At 43.1% G+C, this 14,038-nt stretch overlaps 2 protein-coding genes across 2 annotated transcripts; both read left to right on the top strand.

Moving 5' to 3' along the window:
• Positions 1-1,231: 1,231 nt before the first annotated feature.
• LOC139356700 (late cornified envelope protein 2D-like) lies at positions 1,232-2,508 on the top strand. Its single transcript, XM_071071407.1, has 2 exons — positions 1,232-1,265; positions 1,935-2,508. The coding sequence occupies exon 2, from the start codon at positions 1,955-1,957 to the stop codon at positions 2,285-2,287; it is 333 nt and encodes a 110-aa protein (XP_070927508.1). The 5' UTR covers positions 1,232-1,265; positions 1,935-1,954; the 3' UTR covers positions 2,288-2,508.
• Positions 2,509-12,191: 9,683 nt separating this feature from the next.
• LOC105497894 (late cornified envelope protein 2A) lies at positions 12,192-13,276 on the top strand. Its single transcript, XM_011769417.2, has 2 exons — positions 12,192-12,238; positions 12,740-13,276. Exon 2 carries the CDS (start codon positions 12,760-12,762, stop codon positions 13,054-13,056), a length of 297 nt encoding a protein of 98 aa, XP_011767719.1. The 5' UTR covers positions 12,192-12,238; positions 12,740-12,759; the 3' UTR covers positions 13,057-13,276.
• Positions 13,277-14,038: the final 762 nt, after the last annotated feature.

Below are 14,038 nucleotides of genomic sequence, written 5' to 3'. Positions count from 1 at the left end.
TTTGGGATTGATTTATTTCAGTTAGCCTAAGGTTTTCAAAGTTCATCCTCAGTATATCTGTTTAAAATAAATGAATAAACGAATGGGTAACTCTGTCTAGCGCAACCCCGAATCAGAACTCTGAACAAGTAGACCCCTTTCTGACCCTCTACTTCAGGGTAGGAAAGGAGTTCCCTCTCCACAGAAGCCACAAGAAATGATGTCCACTTCCTAAGGGAGTTTTCAAATAAGCTAAGTGTCTTGTAAGGGTTCTATATGGACAATGAATGCCACATAAGACCTGGGTAAGTATCTAATACATGGCATTAGTTTTTCTTTTAAACACATATTTATTAAGTGTCTATCAGGCACACAGTGTCACACTAAGCTCTTTCTTATTTATCACTTAATATTAAAAACAGCTCAGTGAGATAGGTATACCTGGTTTATAACGGCCATTACATATGAGACCTGATACTCATTGTGAGTATCATAGTGACACTCTAGCAATTGTTGATAATTGTTCTAGCAATTTCCAAAGATCCCTCAATTAGCATATGCAATTTTTCTGATGCCAGTACCACATTCAGTACAATTCCTCTGACTAAGAATAATGTTCTGATTTTAGAAGGAATTGTTTATTCTCAATCATACTCTTTGCTCTAGACCACAGAACCAACTCAGATTTAATCCACTGAATCTGCTTGCCACGGTGAGTCGGAGGAAAAGCAGAAACACAGAGCCCAGGAGGAAGGGCTGAGAGCCTAGGCAAGGGAGTAGGATGCCTAGAAAGAGCCAAGGCTGTAGAAGCCCCCTGGAACGGCTGGATCTACAGCAGAACATGGAAGATAAACTGCTCAGGGTAGAGGGAGTCATCATGGAACGTTTTTACAAGGTCAGGGAATGTTGTGGCTCAGAACTGATGTTTCTTCAGAGGACACGAATACAAAAGATGCAGGAAACAGGATCTCATCCAGGCATGGGTCCCTTGTGTACCCTAAGTTAACTCTTTAGGGCTCCCGCCTGGTGGAGGCTCTGACTGGCTAAAGCCTCCCCAGACCCCAGCCCCAGAGAGGAGTCCTGGAAACTCCTGAGGCCTCTTTGGATTGCAGGGACAAGGAGGCAGAAGAATGTCAGGAATGACCCAGCGCGTGCCTGGTTGTGCAAGAGCCACCTCCTGCTCTTCTCAGAGCCAAGCCTGGGCCCTATAAAAGACGCATCAGGCTTCAGCACCTCATCTGCTCTGACTCCCCAGGGACGTGTCTGTGCTCCTGCGTGTGACCAGGGTGAGTGGCAACCTGGGATACCAGAGAGGTATGAGCAGGGCAGAGGGATGGGGAGGATGGAGGTAGGCTGGAGAAAGAGAGTTGTGTGCTTGTGTTCTGCCATGCTGAGCAGGAATAGGACCCAGTCTGCCTCAAATCTATTGAGGCTCTGAGGCCTACTGGAGCTCATATAGGTGGGGAAAGCTAACTGTGCACATCTTTTCCAATTCTTGTTCAGTGACTTCACATGAGTAACTTCAAAACTGCCGTGTTGGGCATATTTCCACCATGGAAACTGGCTAATACTTCAAGCCAAGTCCTTTTATCTGGAGGTTTCACTGCAAAATCTTTTTCCAGAGGACACCCTGGTGTGTCCTGCAACACCCAGCTGGACCTTAGGGCTTGTATTAAGGAAATAGGTACTTCAGGGAGCTGTGAATACTCTACTCAGGCTTGTGAGGATAGAGAAATCCCAGCTTACCCTGAAAGGAAGAATAAGGAGCTCATTCTGTGGATTTTTAAATGTATGTGCTTTCATTTGGAGGAAAGATTCAAGTTGTTTCTTTCAGATTACTGATATGACTGTATAATCTAAATATAATTCTTCTCCCACCCATGCATTGATTTCAGAAGAGGTATAATATGATCGTTGGTTTTAAATATTTAAAGAGTTTCATTATTATGTTTTAGGCTCACTAAACTCTGCCAGGATGTCTTGCCAGCAAAACCAGCAGCAGTGCCAGCCCCCTCCCAAGTGCCCTCCCAAGTGTACCCCAAAATGTCCATCTAAGTGTCCCCCCAAATGCCCACCCCAGTGCCCAGCTCCATGTTCCCCTGCAGTCTCTTCCTGCTGTGGTCCCAGCTCTGGGGGCTGCTGTGGTCCCAGCTCTGGGGGTTGCTACAGTTCTGGGAGTGGTGGCTGCTGCGTGAGCCACCACAGGCCCCATCTCTTCCACCGGCGCCGGCACCAGAGCCCAGATTGCTGTGAGAGTGAACCTTCTGGGGGCTCTGGCTGCTGCCACAGCTCTGGGGGCTGCTGCTAACCTGGGCTAAGAAGAACTCTTTGGACAGAATGTTCAACAACCTGCTACAACCTGATGCTTAACTCTTTCCATTTCCTCTCATTCCATTCATGGGTGGACAGGGACCACCAAGACTCATGGGGCTTCCCTGGAAGAACTTGGCACTTGATGGAGCACCTCAATTGCAGGTCTTCTTTTCCTCCTTTACCTCATGCTATAATAAAGCTCTGATTTCTGACTCACAAATTGTCTTGGTCATTCTCTTCTCTTCTGAGATTTCAAATGTCCTCCAAAGGTCAGTGCCTCAGAGAAATTCTCTTCATGGGTCAAGGACAGGACCTGAGTAGGTGATACATGAAAAGCTGCTCCGAGGAACTAATTCCCCCAAATGCAGGGTGGATGGAGCTCCAAGAGGGTCACCTCTGGCTATGGCAGCTTTGCCTTTCTGTCCATTAAGTCAGACCCATGTTCTAATGTTCTGTGTATTCCAGACATTGGGAAGGTTGGGAACCTCTGTAGACTTCTTCTTCTCCATGGAGAAGAACACACTTCTATGAAGCAAAACTTCCCTGCTGTTAGAATCAATAGTTGAATAAAATGCTTGAAATGAATGTTGAGACTCTTCATTCTGCAAAGTACAGCCCATAGTCACTGAACTCCTTTTCAGGGAGAGTGACTGGTTAAAATCAGCCCTTTGACTTGCTGCCTCGGACACCTGTCTTCAATTCCTCTCAGTGTTAGATCTGAGTCCCAGGATGCTGTCCTGCCACTTGGCCTATGTGCCGGGCAGGTGAGTGATGAGTGACGGAGATTTTTATTACAAAAAACATGGAGGTTCCACTTTGAAAATACAGTGAATAAATGGTACAAGATGCTGTAGGGAAGATTAGACCTTTTCTCCTTCAATGTTTATCTTCTTTGTTCAGCCACCCTCAGATGTGAGGGGAGAGAAGTGCCAGGATGGTTGGGGCATCTTTAGTATTAATAGGAGAAGGGGAGGGAAACAGGGAAACAGCAGGGGAAATAAGGACTAGTGCTTCTTAGGTTCAGGCTGACAGGTGTCCACATGAAGATAATTGATTCAGAGAAGAGAGAATCTGACAGAGACGGAGTCTGTTATTAAAATGTTCAGCTGCCTCCTCACCCTTACTTCTGCTAAGAAAAACACCTAGCTCTTTAACCAGTCCGAGATTCCATATTCTCTGCATTTTAAATTACCCTTTGCACTGAATCACTTTATTTGATTTAATGCTGTTTATTATTTTTTCCAGTCTCATTTTTTTTTTTTTTTTTTACTTTAAGTTCTGGGATACGTGGGTTGAATGTACAGGTTTGTTATGTAGGTGTATATGTGCCATGGTGGTTTGCTGTGCCTATGAACCCATCATCTAGGTTTTAAGCTCTGCATGCATTATGTATTTTTCCTAATGCTCTCCCTCCTCTTACCTCTAACCCTAGTATGCCCCAATGTGTGATATTCCCTGCCCTATGTCTATGTGTTCTCATTGTTCAGCTCCCACTTATTAGTGAGAACATGTGGTGTTTGGTTTTCTGTTCCTGTGTTAGTTTGCTGAGGATGATGGTTTCCAGCTTCATCCATGTCCCTGTAAAGGACATAAACTCATTCTTTTTATGGCTGCATAGTATTCCATGGTGTATATGTGCCACATTTTCTTTATCCACTCTATCATTGATGGGCATTTGGGTTGGTTCCAAGTCTTTGCTATTATAAACAGTGGTGCTATAAACCTACATGTGCGTGTGTCTTTCTAGTAGAATGATTTATAATCCTTTGGATATATACCCATTAATGGGATTGCTGGGTCAAATAGTATTTCTGGTTCTATATACTGGAGGAATCGCCACACTGTCTTCCATAATGGGTGAACTAATTTACAGTCCCACCAATGGTGTAAAAGCATTCCTATTTCTCTGCATCCTCTCGAGCATCAGTTGTTTCCAGACTTTTTAATGATCACCATTCTAACTAGCCTGAGATGGTATCTCATTGTGGTTTTGATTTGCATTTCTCTAATGACCAGTGATGATGAGTTTTTTTTTATATGTTTGTTGACCGCATAAATGTTTTCTTTTGAGAAGTGTCTGTTCATACCCTTTGCCCACTTTTTGATGGGGTTGTTTGCTTTATTCTTGAAAATTTGTTTAAGTTCCTTGTAGATTCTGAACATTAGACCTTTGTCAGATGGATAGATTGCAAAAATTTTCTCCCATTCTGTAGGTTGCCTATTCACTCTGATGACATTATTTTTTGAAAAGATTAACAAAATACACTAGCCAGACTAATAAAGAAGAAGTGAGAGAAGAGTCAAATAGACACAATAAAAAGTGATAGAGCGTATCACCACTGATAACACAGAAATACAAACTACCATCAAAGAATACTATGCAACACCTCTATGCAAATAAACTAGAAAATCTAGAAGAAATGGATAAATTCCTGGACACAGAAACTCTCCCAATACTAAACTAGGAAGAAGTCGAATCCCTGAATAGACCGATAACAAGTTCTGAAATTGAGGCAATAATTAATAGACTACCAACCAAAAAAAAAAACCAGACAGATTCACAGTCAAATTCTACCAGAGGTACAAAGAGAAGATGATAGCATTCCTTCTGAAACTATTCCAAATGATAGAAAAAGAGGGAATCTTCCCTAACTCATTTTATGAGGCCAGCATCATCCTGATTTTAAAATCTGGCAGAGACACGACAAAAATAGAAAATTTCAGGCCAATATCACTGATGAACATCAATGCAAAAATCCTCAATAAAATACTGGCAAACTGATTCCAGCAGCACATCAAAAAGCTTATCCACCACATTTAAGTCAGCTTCATCCCTGGGATGCAAGGCTGGTTCAACATACAGAAATCAATAAACATAATCCATCACATAAACAGAACCAATGACAAAAACTACATGATTATCTCAATAGATGCAGAAAAGGCCTTTGATAAAATTCAACACCCCTTCATGATAAAAACTCTCAATAAGCTAGGTATTGATGGAACATATTTCAAAATAATAAGAGCAATTTATGACAATCCCATAGCCAATATCATACTGAATGGGCAAAAGTTGGAAGCATTCCCTTTGAAAATTGGCACAAGACAAGGGTGCCCTCTCTCACCACTCCTATTCAACATAGTATCGGAAGTTCTGGCCAGAACAATCAGGCAAGATAAGGAAATAAAGGGTATTCAAATAGGAAGAGAGGACGTCAAATCGAATCTCTTTGCAGATGACATGACTGTATATTCAGAAAACCCTATCGTCTCAGCCCCAAAACTCTTTAAGCTGATAAACAACTTCAGCAAAGTCTCAAGATACAAAATCAATGTGCAAAAATCACAAGCATTCTTATACACCAATAATAGACAAGCAGAGAGCCAAACCATGAGTGAACTCCCATTCGCAATTGCTACAAAGAAAATAAAATACCTAGGAATATAACTTACAAGGGAGGTGAAGGAATTCTTCAAGGAGAACTACAAACCACTGCTCAAGGAAACAAGAGAGGACACAAACAAATGGAAAACATTCCACGCTCATGGATAGGAAGAATCAATATCTTGAAAACAGCCATACTGCCCAGAGTAATTTATAGATTCAATGCTCTTCCCATCAAGCTACCACTGACTTTTTTCACAGAACTACAAAAAAACTACTTTAAATTTCATATGGAACCAAAAAAGAGCCCATATAGCCAAGACAACCCTAAGCAAAAGGAACAAAGCTAGAGGCATCACACTACCTGACTTCAAACGGTACTACAGGGCTACAGTAACCAAAACAGCATGGTACTGATACCTAAACAGATACGTAGAGCAATGGAACAAAACAGAGGCCTCAGAAATAACGCCACACCTCTACGACCATCTGATCTTCGACAAACCTGACAAAAAAAAAAAAAAAAAAAAAGCAATGGGGAAAGGATTCCCTATTTAATAAATGGTGCTGGAAAAACTGGCTAACCATATGCAGAAAAGAGAAACTCGACCCCTTCCTTACACCTTATACAAAAATTAACTCAAGAGGGACATTAAAGACTTAAACGTAAAACCCGAAAGTATAAAAACCCTAGAAGAAAACCTAGGCAATACCATTCAGGACATAGGCGTCAGCAAAGGCTTCATGACTAAAACAGCAAAAGCAATTGTAACAAAAGCCCAAATTGACAAATGGGATCTAACTAAACTAAAGAGCTTCTGCTCAGCTAGTCTCATTATTAACTGAAATTTCAAGTCCCTGATCAGTAGTAATTTTGTTCTGCTAAAAACATGCACATTGGCCATTTCTACAACTTTCATAATATGATTTCAAATTTTCTTTTCAATTTTCAAGAGCTCTGATATATAACGGATATGAACCTTGATCTGCCTTTATTAAAATATTTAATGCATCAGATTTAATTGACTCTGTTTGTAATAACTTTTGCTATGGAAACATTTTTAGTTTTTATGTACTCAAACATGACTTTCTTTGCTTTTATAGCTTCAGGGTTTTTTGAGTTGGTTAAGAAATTTTCCCTTGTCTTTAGTGTTTACATGTCGGCAAACAAAATAAACAAAAAAACCCAAACAGTATAAAATGGAACACAAAGCAGGGGACCTAAGGTTGCCTGGGATAGGTGAAGGCTGGCCTGCAGAGAGATGGGCACTGAGTCTGCTTTCAGGGGCCTCTGCCTTAAGTGGGAGCAATCCCCAGTGGGCCTACTATCCAGGCCTCCATGTACTCCTTTAGTGAGCGTAATCCTTTCTCTATCTAACCTTCCATACACAGGATAATTTCCAGCATAACTATTTGCTTTTCATTGCGTCTTACCTTGTGTTTGGCACGTGTGCATGTGTGTTAGAAGTTATTTTCTTCTGCTACCACAGGAACTCAAAATGACAGCAATTTTAAAAAGAAGGCAGTCTATTTCCACTCATATGTGATGAAGTCAGAAGTTGGTAGTCCATGGCTGTTGCAGTGGTTCCACGGAGTCTTCAGAGATGGATACACCTCTGTCTCATTATTTCATTTTAAGTGGTTGTTTCCTGGGAGGCAGTTGGTAATCTTGAGGTGCCTGATACAGTTCTGATCTGCAAGGCTGTGCCTCAGCTAGGAAGAAGGAGAAACGGTGGGTAAAAGGCCCTGACCCCTGTAAAGCCTCTTACGTGCGCTTTCCTAAAGCCCCAACGACTTCCTAAATCTCCCTGGCTGCTTGTATGTACAAGGAGGATGAAGAAGTGTAAATTTTAATATCTAGACATGGTTTGGTTCTGGACAGAATTTGAAGATGTACATTAAGAATGAAGGGAGCATGTATATTGGGCACACATCCAATCAAGTAGTTCTGGATATAGTTTGACCTGCTGAGAAAAGACATCTGGATTGCTGGGTTTCTGGAAATAGTGACACAGACTCTTTGGGTACACTTCACTTACCTCTTAACACAACATTCAGGAACGTCCTGCCCACAGTTCCACCTTTATGGGCTCTGCTGTATGCACTGAGGCAAGCCTGTGTGGAAGGTTGATTAGGCAGGGGAATTCACTGCCTGCAGCTGAGGTCTGGAGTGCTGTGGGGAGCTCCCTGAAGATAGGCACAAGACCTGGCTTATGGATGCCTGGCGGAGGCTCCAGGTTACTTCTGCTGTCTCCCCACCTCTAATCCACCCATCACCCAGAGGTGGGCCAAGGATCAGGGGTCTGGATCATCTCTCAAGGGCAGGAAAAGGGTGAGACTCTGAGAAGAAGTGTGCTGTGCAATCAGAAACCATATTTGGTGTTATGGCTTCATCTCTTTCAAATATATCTAGAGGGGGAAGATGGCAGATGATTAACTCTGAGTTGGGCTATTAGAAACATGACCCAAGTGAAGACAGTCAACAGTAACTAGAACACATTGTGAAAAGGAAAAGGTCAATGGATTGTCACCGGGGCCAGAATCCCCAGAGAGAACTTTCATCTCCAAATGGAGTGAAAATTCTACCTGGTCACCCTCTTGTGTCCCCAAAGGGTCAGCCCAGAAAGAGGGGGGAATAGAAAAGGAGTTTGGGGCCAGGGTGGATTCTTGTGTGTGGTTATCTCAACTCGGACCTTCTGAGATCCACAGCAGTATCTGAGAGCTGTGGCGCTGCTCTCTCTCTGACTCCCCAGGCTCTGTCGCTGCTGCCGCAGCAGCTCTGAAACCAAGGTCGGCTGACTGTGTGTTGCCTGTGCTAACTCCAGAAGCAGCTGCTCCCAGAGCAGGACCAGCACTACCCCCAGTGCTAAAAAGAACTCAGGAGACTGAGGGATGAGCATATTGGCCAGCTCCTGGGAGGGACTCTTACTATTGCTGGCTCAGTTGGCAGGATATGTCAATGTGAGTTCAGCTGAAAGTGAATTCAGCACAACACAAGTGTAAACCTAGAATAAGGATACTTTTCTTTTTCTAAACAATTCTCCCTCTGCTTGTAAGCAACTGACAAAACCATTAATATTAAGAAAGACATTCCCTATGTTACTATTTCATGGTTGCTCTTTGGCCTTGCTAGGTGAGATTTCAGTCCTAGTCAACCCCCATGCTGGTTGGATTGCTCCATCTTCACACCTAATTCAGAACTATGTACAGTAATTGTAGAAGTATGTAATTCTAAACTTTTTTACTTGTTATAAGATATGTACTATTTAATTCATACAACATTGCTATTAGGTAATTACAGTTGTTTTACACACTTCATAGATGAGAAAACAGAGTCACAGACAATTTTGGGAACATTTTTAAGGTTCCATAGCAAGTACCTGGTTCTTAGAATCCAAATCTAGGTGATTTAGCTACAGAGTCTGTGATCTCAAGCAGTTCTCTACAGTTAAACTGGGAAGGCCTGCACTATTTACTGTGTGAAATTCACACAGCTTATAGTAAGTTCTTCTCAGCAAGCTAGACTTAAAGCAGGTATTCCCTAATTTCCTTCTCTGACATACTAATGTTTCTGGGCTAGTTCCCATACTGTACAAATGACCCTCTATTCCTCGTGCCCTTCTCTCCCCCCATGTCCTTCTGTCCTTTCTGAAGATCCAGTCTCCCAAAGGGGCTCTCTATTTGTCTGCCCCACTCCTGATTAGGGCCCCTTCCTTGGCTTCTCTGGATAAACTCACAATAATGATAGACCAAGAAGAGGACTGGTACCTGAGAAGTAAAAACAGATAACGGACCAGGACCAGGGCCAAGGATGTCTCATATAGAGGGTCCTGGAGCAGGTTGTAGGGTTCATTCTGGCTCCAGGAGGAGCAGAGTGTGATTCTTACACATTAAATGTACATGTCTAGATATTCTTGATATTCTTGTCTCCTCTTCTGTCCCTTTGGAAAATCATGGGAGATTCCAGCTTCTTCTGTCCAAACATTATAAATGGCTTCAGTAGGAATCTTGCCACTGGGCAATAGTTTCAGGGATCCAGGTCACCATGTAGCCATCCCTTGTTAGGAAACTATTGCCCCCAACCTCACCTCCAGGTCTGCTCTATGAGCTGGTGGCTTAGGACTGGGGTTATCAGTTTTCAGTGGGAAGGAGAGGTTGAAATGAGCTAAGAGATGCATTTTACAAGAAGAAACTATAAAATAATCAACCTACTACTTGCAGAAGCTGAAGGAGAGGGATGAGTGACATTGGTAAGGTCCCATGACTGGTGAATAAGAGAGGAAGTACCACAAAGAGAGAACATGTTCTGGAGATCAGTAGGTTTTGTGATAGAGTTAGTTTGAGGTCACAGCAAAAATATTTGCCTCTTACGACATTTGGCAGGATCAAACTGCAGGTTAGTGACTTTCTAGGCAAAGGGGAGGTGGAGGTGGCTTAAAGGAAGTACTTTAAATAACTCCCAGGTAATTCTTCTAATAACATTTAATTCATTCATTCATCCATCTAATCAATAGTCTACAGTCAACTGCTAGACTCCCCAGGAAAAGAAACAAGGGGTAAGACCTGATCCCGAGCTCATGCTCTGGTGACTTAATGACTGTGGACATAAAGCCAAGATTACCTAGAATTCTTACTGGTGTCAAAGGCTGTAAGCCTGATCTCTAACAGTGGCTGATATATTTTATCATAAAAAATGTGGAAGGACATTTTGTCTCCTGAGACTGGCTTCCTGTGAATGAGGCACATAGCAGCTTTGTGGTCTTCTCTCCAACCCTTGGCCACACTGCTGTGCTTGTTCCCGGCCTTGCAAACGCACACTCATGCCCATGCTGCCTACACACACACACACACACACACACACACATTCATAAAGGCACAGCCCATCCCATTCTCTTCCTTCGTGGTTACTACCATCTTTGTCAAGGAGAATGAGGAACCTGGCATGACATCCCCTCAGGCATTGTCAGGTGATCCGGTTTCCCAACAATCTCCTTGGAAAATAGACTCATTTTGTATGCACATAAATTTCACAGAGGTCTTCAGAATGTCCACTGAATTGTGAATTCCTAGAGGTCACACAACACACACGGTATTCACCTCTATAAACCAAAGTGTTTGGATAGATGATCACTGAATACCTCATAGCTGACAAAATAGTATCTTTTTGATTAACTGCTATGTTTGGATATCAACATTTTTTACTCTTGATGTGAACACCCTCAAGGGTAGGGAACTACATCTGAGACTAGAAAATAAAACTATTGGAGATGGGGCATCTCTTAGTATGACAGAAATGTAAAGACCATATACGTCTACCTTCTAGATCAAGGGTATATGAAAGAAGGGACTATCTTTTTCAAAAGCTGTATTCTAACTTATGCCATATAGTAAGTTGTCAGTAAATGTTTGATGGATAGATGAAATAAATTGATTAATGGATGAATGTATCTTATCCAAAATGGTATCAGATTCCTTACTCTCCTGTCATTCACCAACAAGATTAAATAAATCATTTGATTCCCATCATCCTCTTGACAAGAAATAATTAGACTTCTCAAAATCCTGAATGTACACTGTACATTCTTAAGAGAGTCTTCGCTAGCCTACCTATATTTTTAAATAAAAATTTCAAAGACAGGAACTGAATATTGTCCATTTTTCTGTCTCATATCCTGCCCCTGTTCTTTTAAAAATTGACTTTGTTTAAGTGTCTTCCTTGTGCCTTATCATGTGCTAAAGCCTCACTTGATGGAACCAACAATTCAGAGAGGAAGGTGCTAATAGGCCTGTTTTACAGTTGAGGATTTAGATTGTCTAAATAAAGTCTTTGAGGTGACTGGGCTCATAAACACAGAGCTCTTCTGTGTCCAGTTCAAGAAACTATTGCCTTATTTTAAAAACTGCCTTGTTACACAGTAGACATTTTAATTTCTAAGTGAAGAAGTTTAGTCACAATGATCATCACCACCAAATCTGAAGAAACCATCTTGAATCACTTATTAATCCTGTTAGCAGGGTTCTGTGGGCTACACAGGGACATGGGGTCAGGAATGAGGGTCTGAGCAGAAGGGGAGGAGTATTCCATGAAGGAATTGGTCTCTGACTCAATGCCACAAAGAAACCTGCTTAGCTGTGGAAGCAGGCTTGGAAAACCATACTCGGGGATGGGAAGAAACTGGAATAGCACACTTCCACAGAGAAGCTATGGCAAGGATCTCTGGTGTTCTTAGAAGTCACTCTTTGAGCCTTTGTCCAGGCACGAGTTCCTTAAGAATCTTCTGGCAGCTCCACAGGTACCCGGCCTGGAAGAGGCTATGACTGGTTAAAGCTCCTTTAGACCCTCGTCCCGGAGGGAGGTATTGGGAGCTCCCAGTGCTTCCTTGGATTGTAGGGACAAGAAGGTAGGGGAATGTCAGGAATGACCCAGCACATGCCTGGTTGTGCAAGAGCCACCTCCTGCTCTTCCCAGAGCCAAGCCTGAGCCTATAAAAGACATACTCAGCTCCAGCACCTCATCTGCTCTGACTCCCCTGGGACGTGTCTGTGCTGTGCGTGACCACGGTGAGTGGCAACCTGGGAGACCAGAGGGCACAGGGGAATGGGAGGATGAACGAAGGCTTCAGAGAGTTATGTCTTTGATTCTGTGCTATTATGTGCAGAAAAGAGAGACAGTCTGACTTGAGTTTCTGGAAATCTTGCCTTGGGCTATGAGAAATGTGTATCTGACGGTTTCATCAAGGGCTTATTCTTATATTTCAAAAATGGATACTTTGTTGGGTGTGAATACTCTATTCAAGGTTATGAAGATTTGAAGATACTGCCTATCTACTAAAAGACAGAATAAGAAGCTTCTTATTGCATCTGATTTTCAAGTATATATCTTCATTCAGCAGGAAAGATTTAAGTTGTTTTCTTTCACTTGTTGATACATATGTGTGTATGTGTATACATATACACACACTGAATATTATTCACCGTCACCATATGATTTAGTTTTAAAAGAGATAAAATTGCCATCCTTGCCTTTTCACAGCTAAAGGGTTTGATTATTTCAACTTTCAGGTTGAAAAAGTCGCACTGAGATGTCCTGCCAGCAAAACCAGCAGCAGTGCCAGCCCCCTCCCAAGTGCCCCCCAAAATGCCCACTCAAGTGTCCTCCAAAGTGCCCACCCCAGTGCCCAGCCCCATGCCCACCTCCAGTCTCTTCCTGCTGCGGCTCCAGCTCTGGGGGCTGCTGGAGCTCTGGGGGTGGCAGTTGCTGTCTGAGCCACCACAGGCCCCGTCTCTTCCACCGGCACCGGCACCAGAGCCCAGACTGCTGTGAGTGTGAACCCTCTGGGGGCTCTAGCTGCTGCCACAGCTCTGGGGGCTGCTGCTGACCAGACCTCAAACATCACAGAGAAACACTTATGGAGAAACTTGCAGCCAGGACCTGTCCCAGAATGATGCTTCTCCTGCCCCTTTTTCTCCTTCCTTTGGGCTGACACACCTTGTGAAGTGTTTTGTCTGTTGTCATGGCCCAAGAACCCATCCTGGATCCTGATCTTACCTTCCCACCTTACCTTATACAACAATAAAGCTCTTCTGCCTCTTCGTGAAGTATCCTGGCCATTGTCAATTCTTTTATTCTTTTCAAATCCCTTAAAGTCCAGTGCCCCAGCCATACACTTTTAAGGATGCTTTGGTAAGAGTGGGGCGTGAGAAAGAGGTATGCCGGAAGCAGTCTCCAGAGGGGCAATCCTGAAAAAGCAGCCTCACAGTAGGGCTTCTCAATGGGACTGCACGTGTGCACTCGGAGACTGCGAGATGTGGACCCTCTCAGCCCAGGCAGGGGCCTGGAGAGACTGATAGCCCCAGGGCTGAGCGCTGCTGGCCATGTGCTGCTTGCTCAGTTTAACTCACCATGCCGAATGTAACTTATTTTCATGTTCTCTTCATGCCATGATGACAAAGTTAGAAAAATCTTTTGCACTCCGAGCAAAAAGGTCTATTTAACAGAATTCTTCTGATCAGATTTAAAATGCTTGGCATGAGAATCAGAACCCTTAGGGGCAAGTTTAAATGACAACTCATTGTCACTCAACTACTCTCCGGGGAGGAGGAGTCTGTCCAGTTCTTGCTTTCTTTCATGTTCCAGCCTCTCCACGAAACAACGGTTAAATAAATACTTAAGCAATGTAAGGCTGAAGGAACACCTCAGTATGGGCCTGCTCAGTACCTGTGACTCAATCCATGGCTAAGTGAGACACAGTATGGAACCGGGCTCTGGGCCATGTCCCACCTTTATTGCTGTATCTGCCTCACTGCAAAGGATCAGGCCTGGAGGGTGTGAAGGAGAATCATGAGAAATACCACTCTCAA

This window comes from Macaca nemestrina, chromosome 1, assembly GCF_043159975.1.
Source record: "Macaca nemestrina isolate mMacNem1 chromosome 1, mMacNem.hap1, whole genome shotgun sequence".
In the NCBI taxonomy this organism is placed as follows: domain Eukaryota; kingdom Metazoa; phylum Chordata; class Mammalia; order Primates; family Cercopithecidae; genus Macaca; species Macaca nemestrina.
The sequence above is the reverse complement of the archived record's forward strand: the minus strand, read 5'-3'. Positions and strand labels throughout refer to the sequence as shown.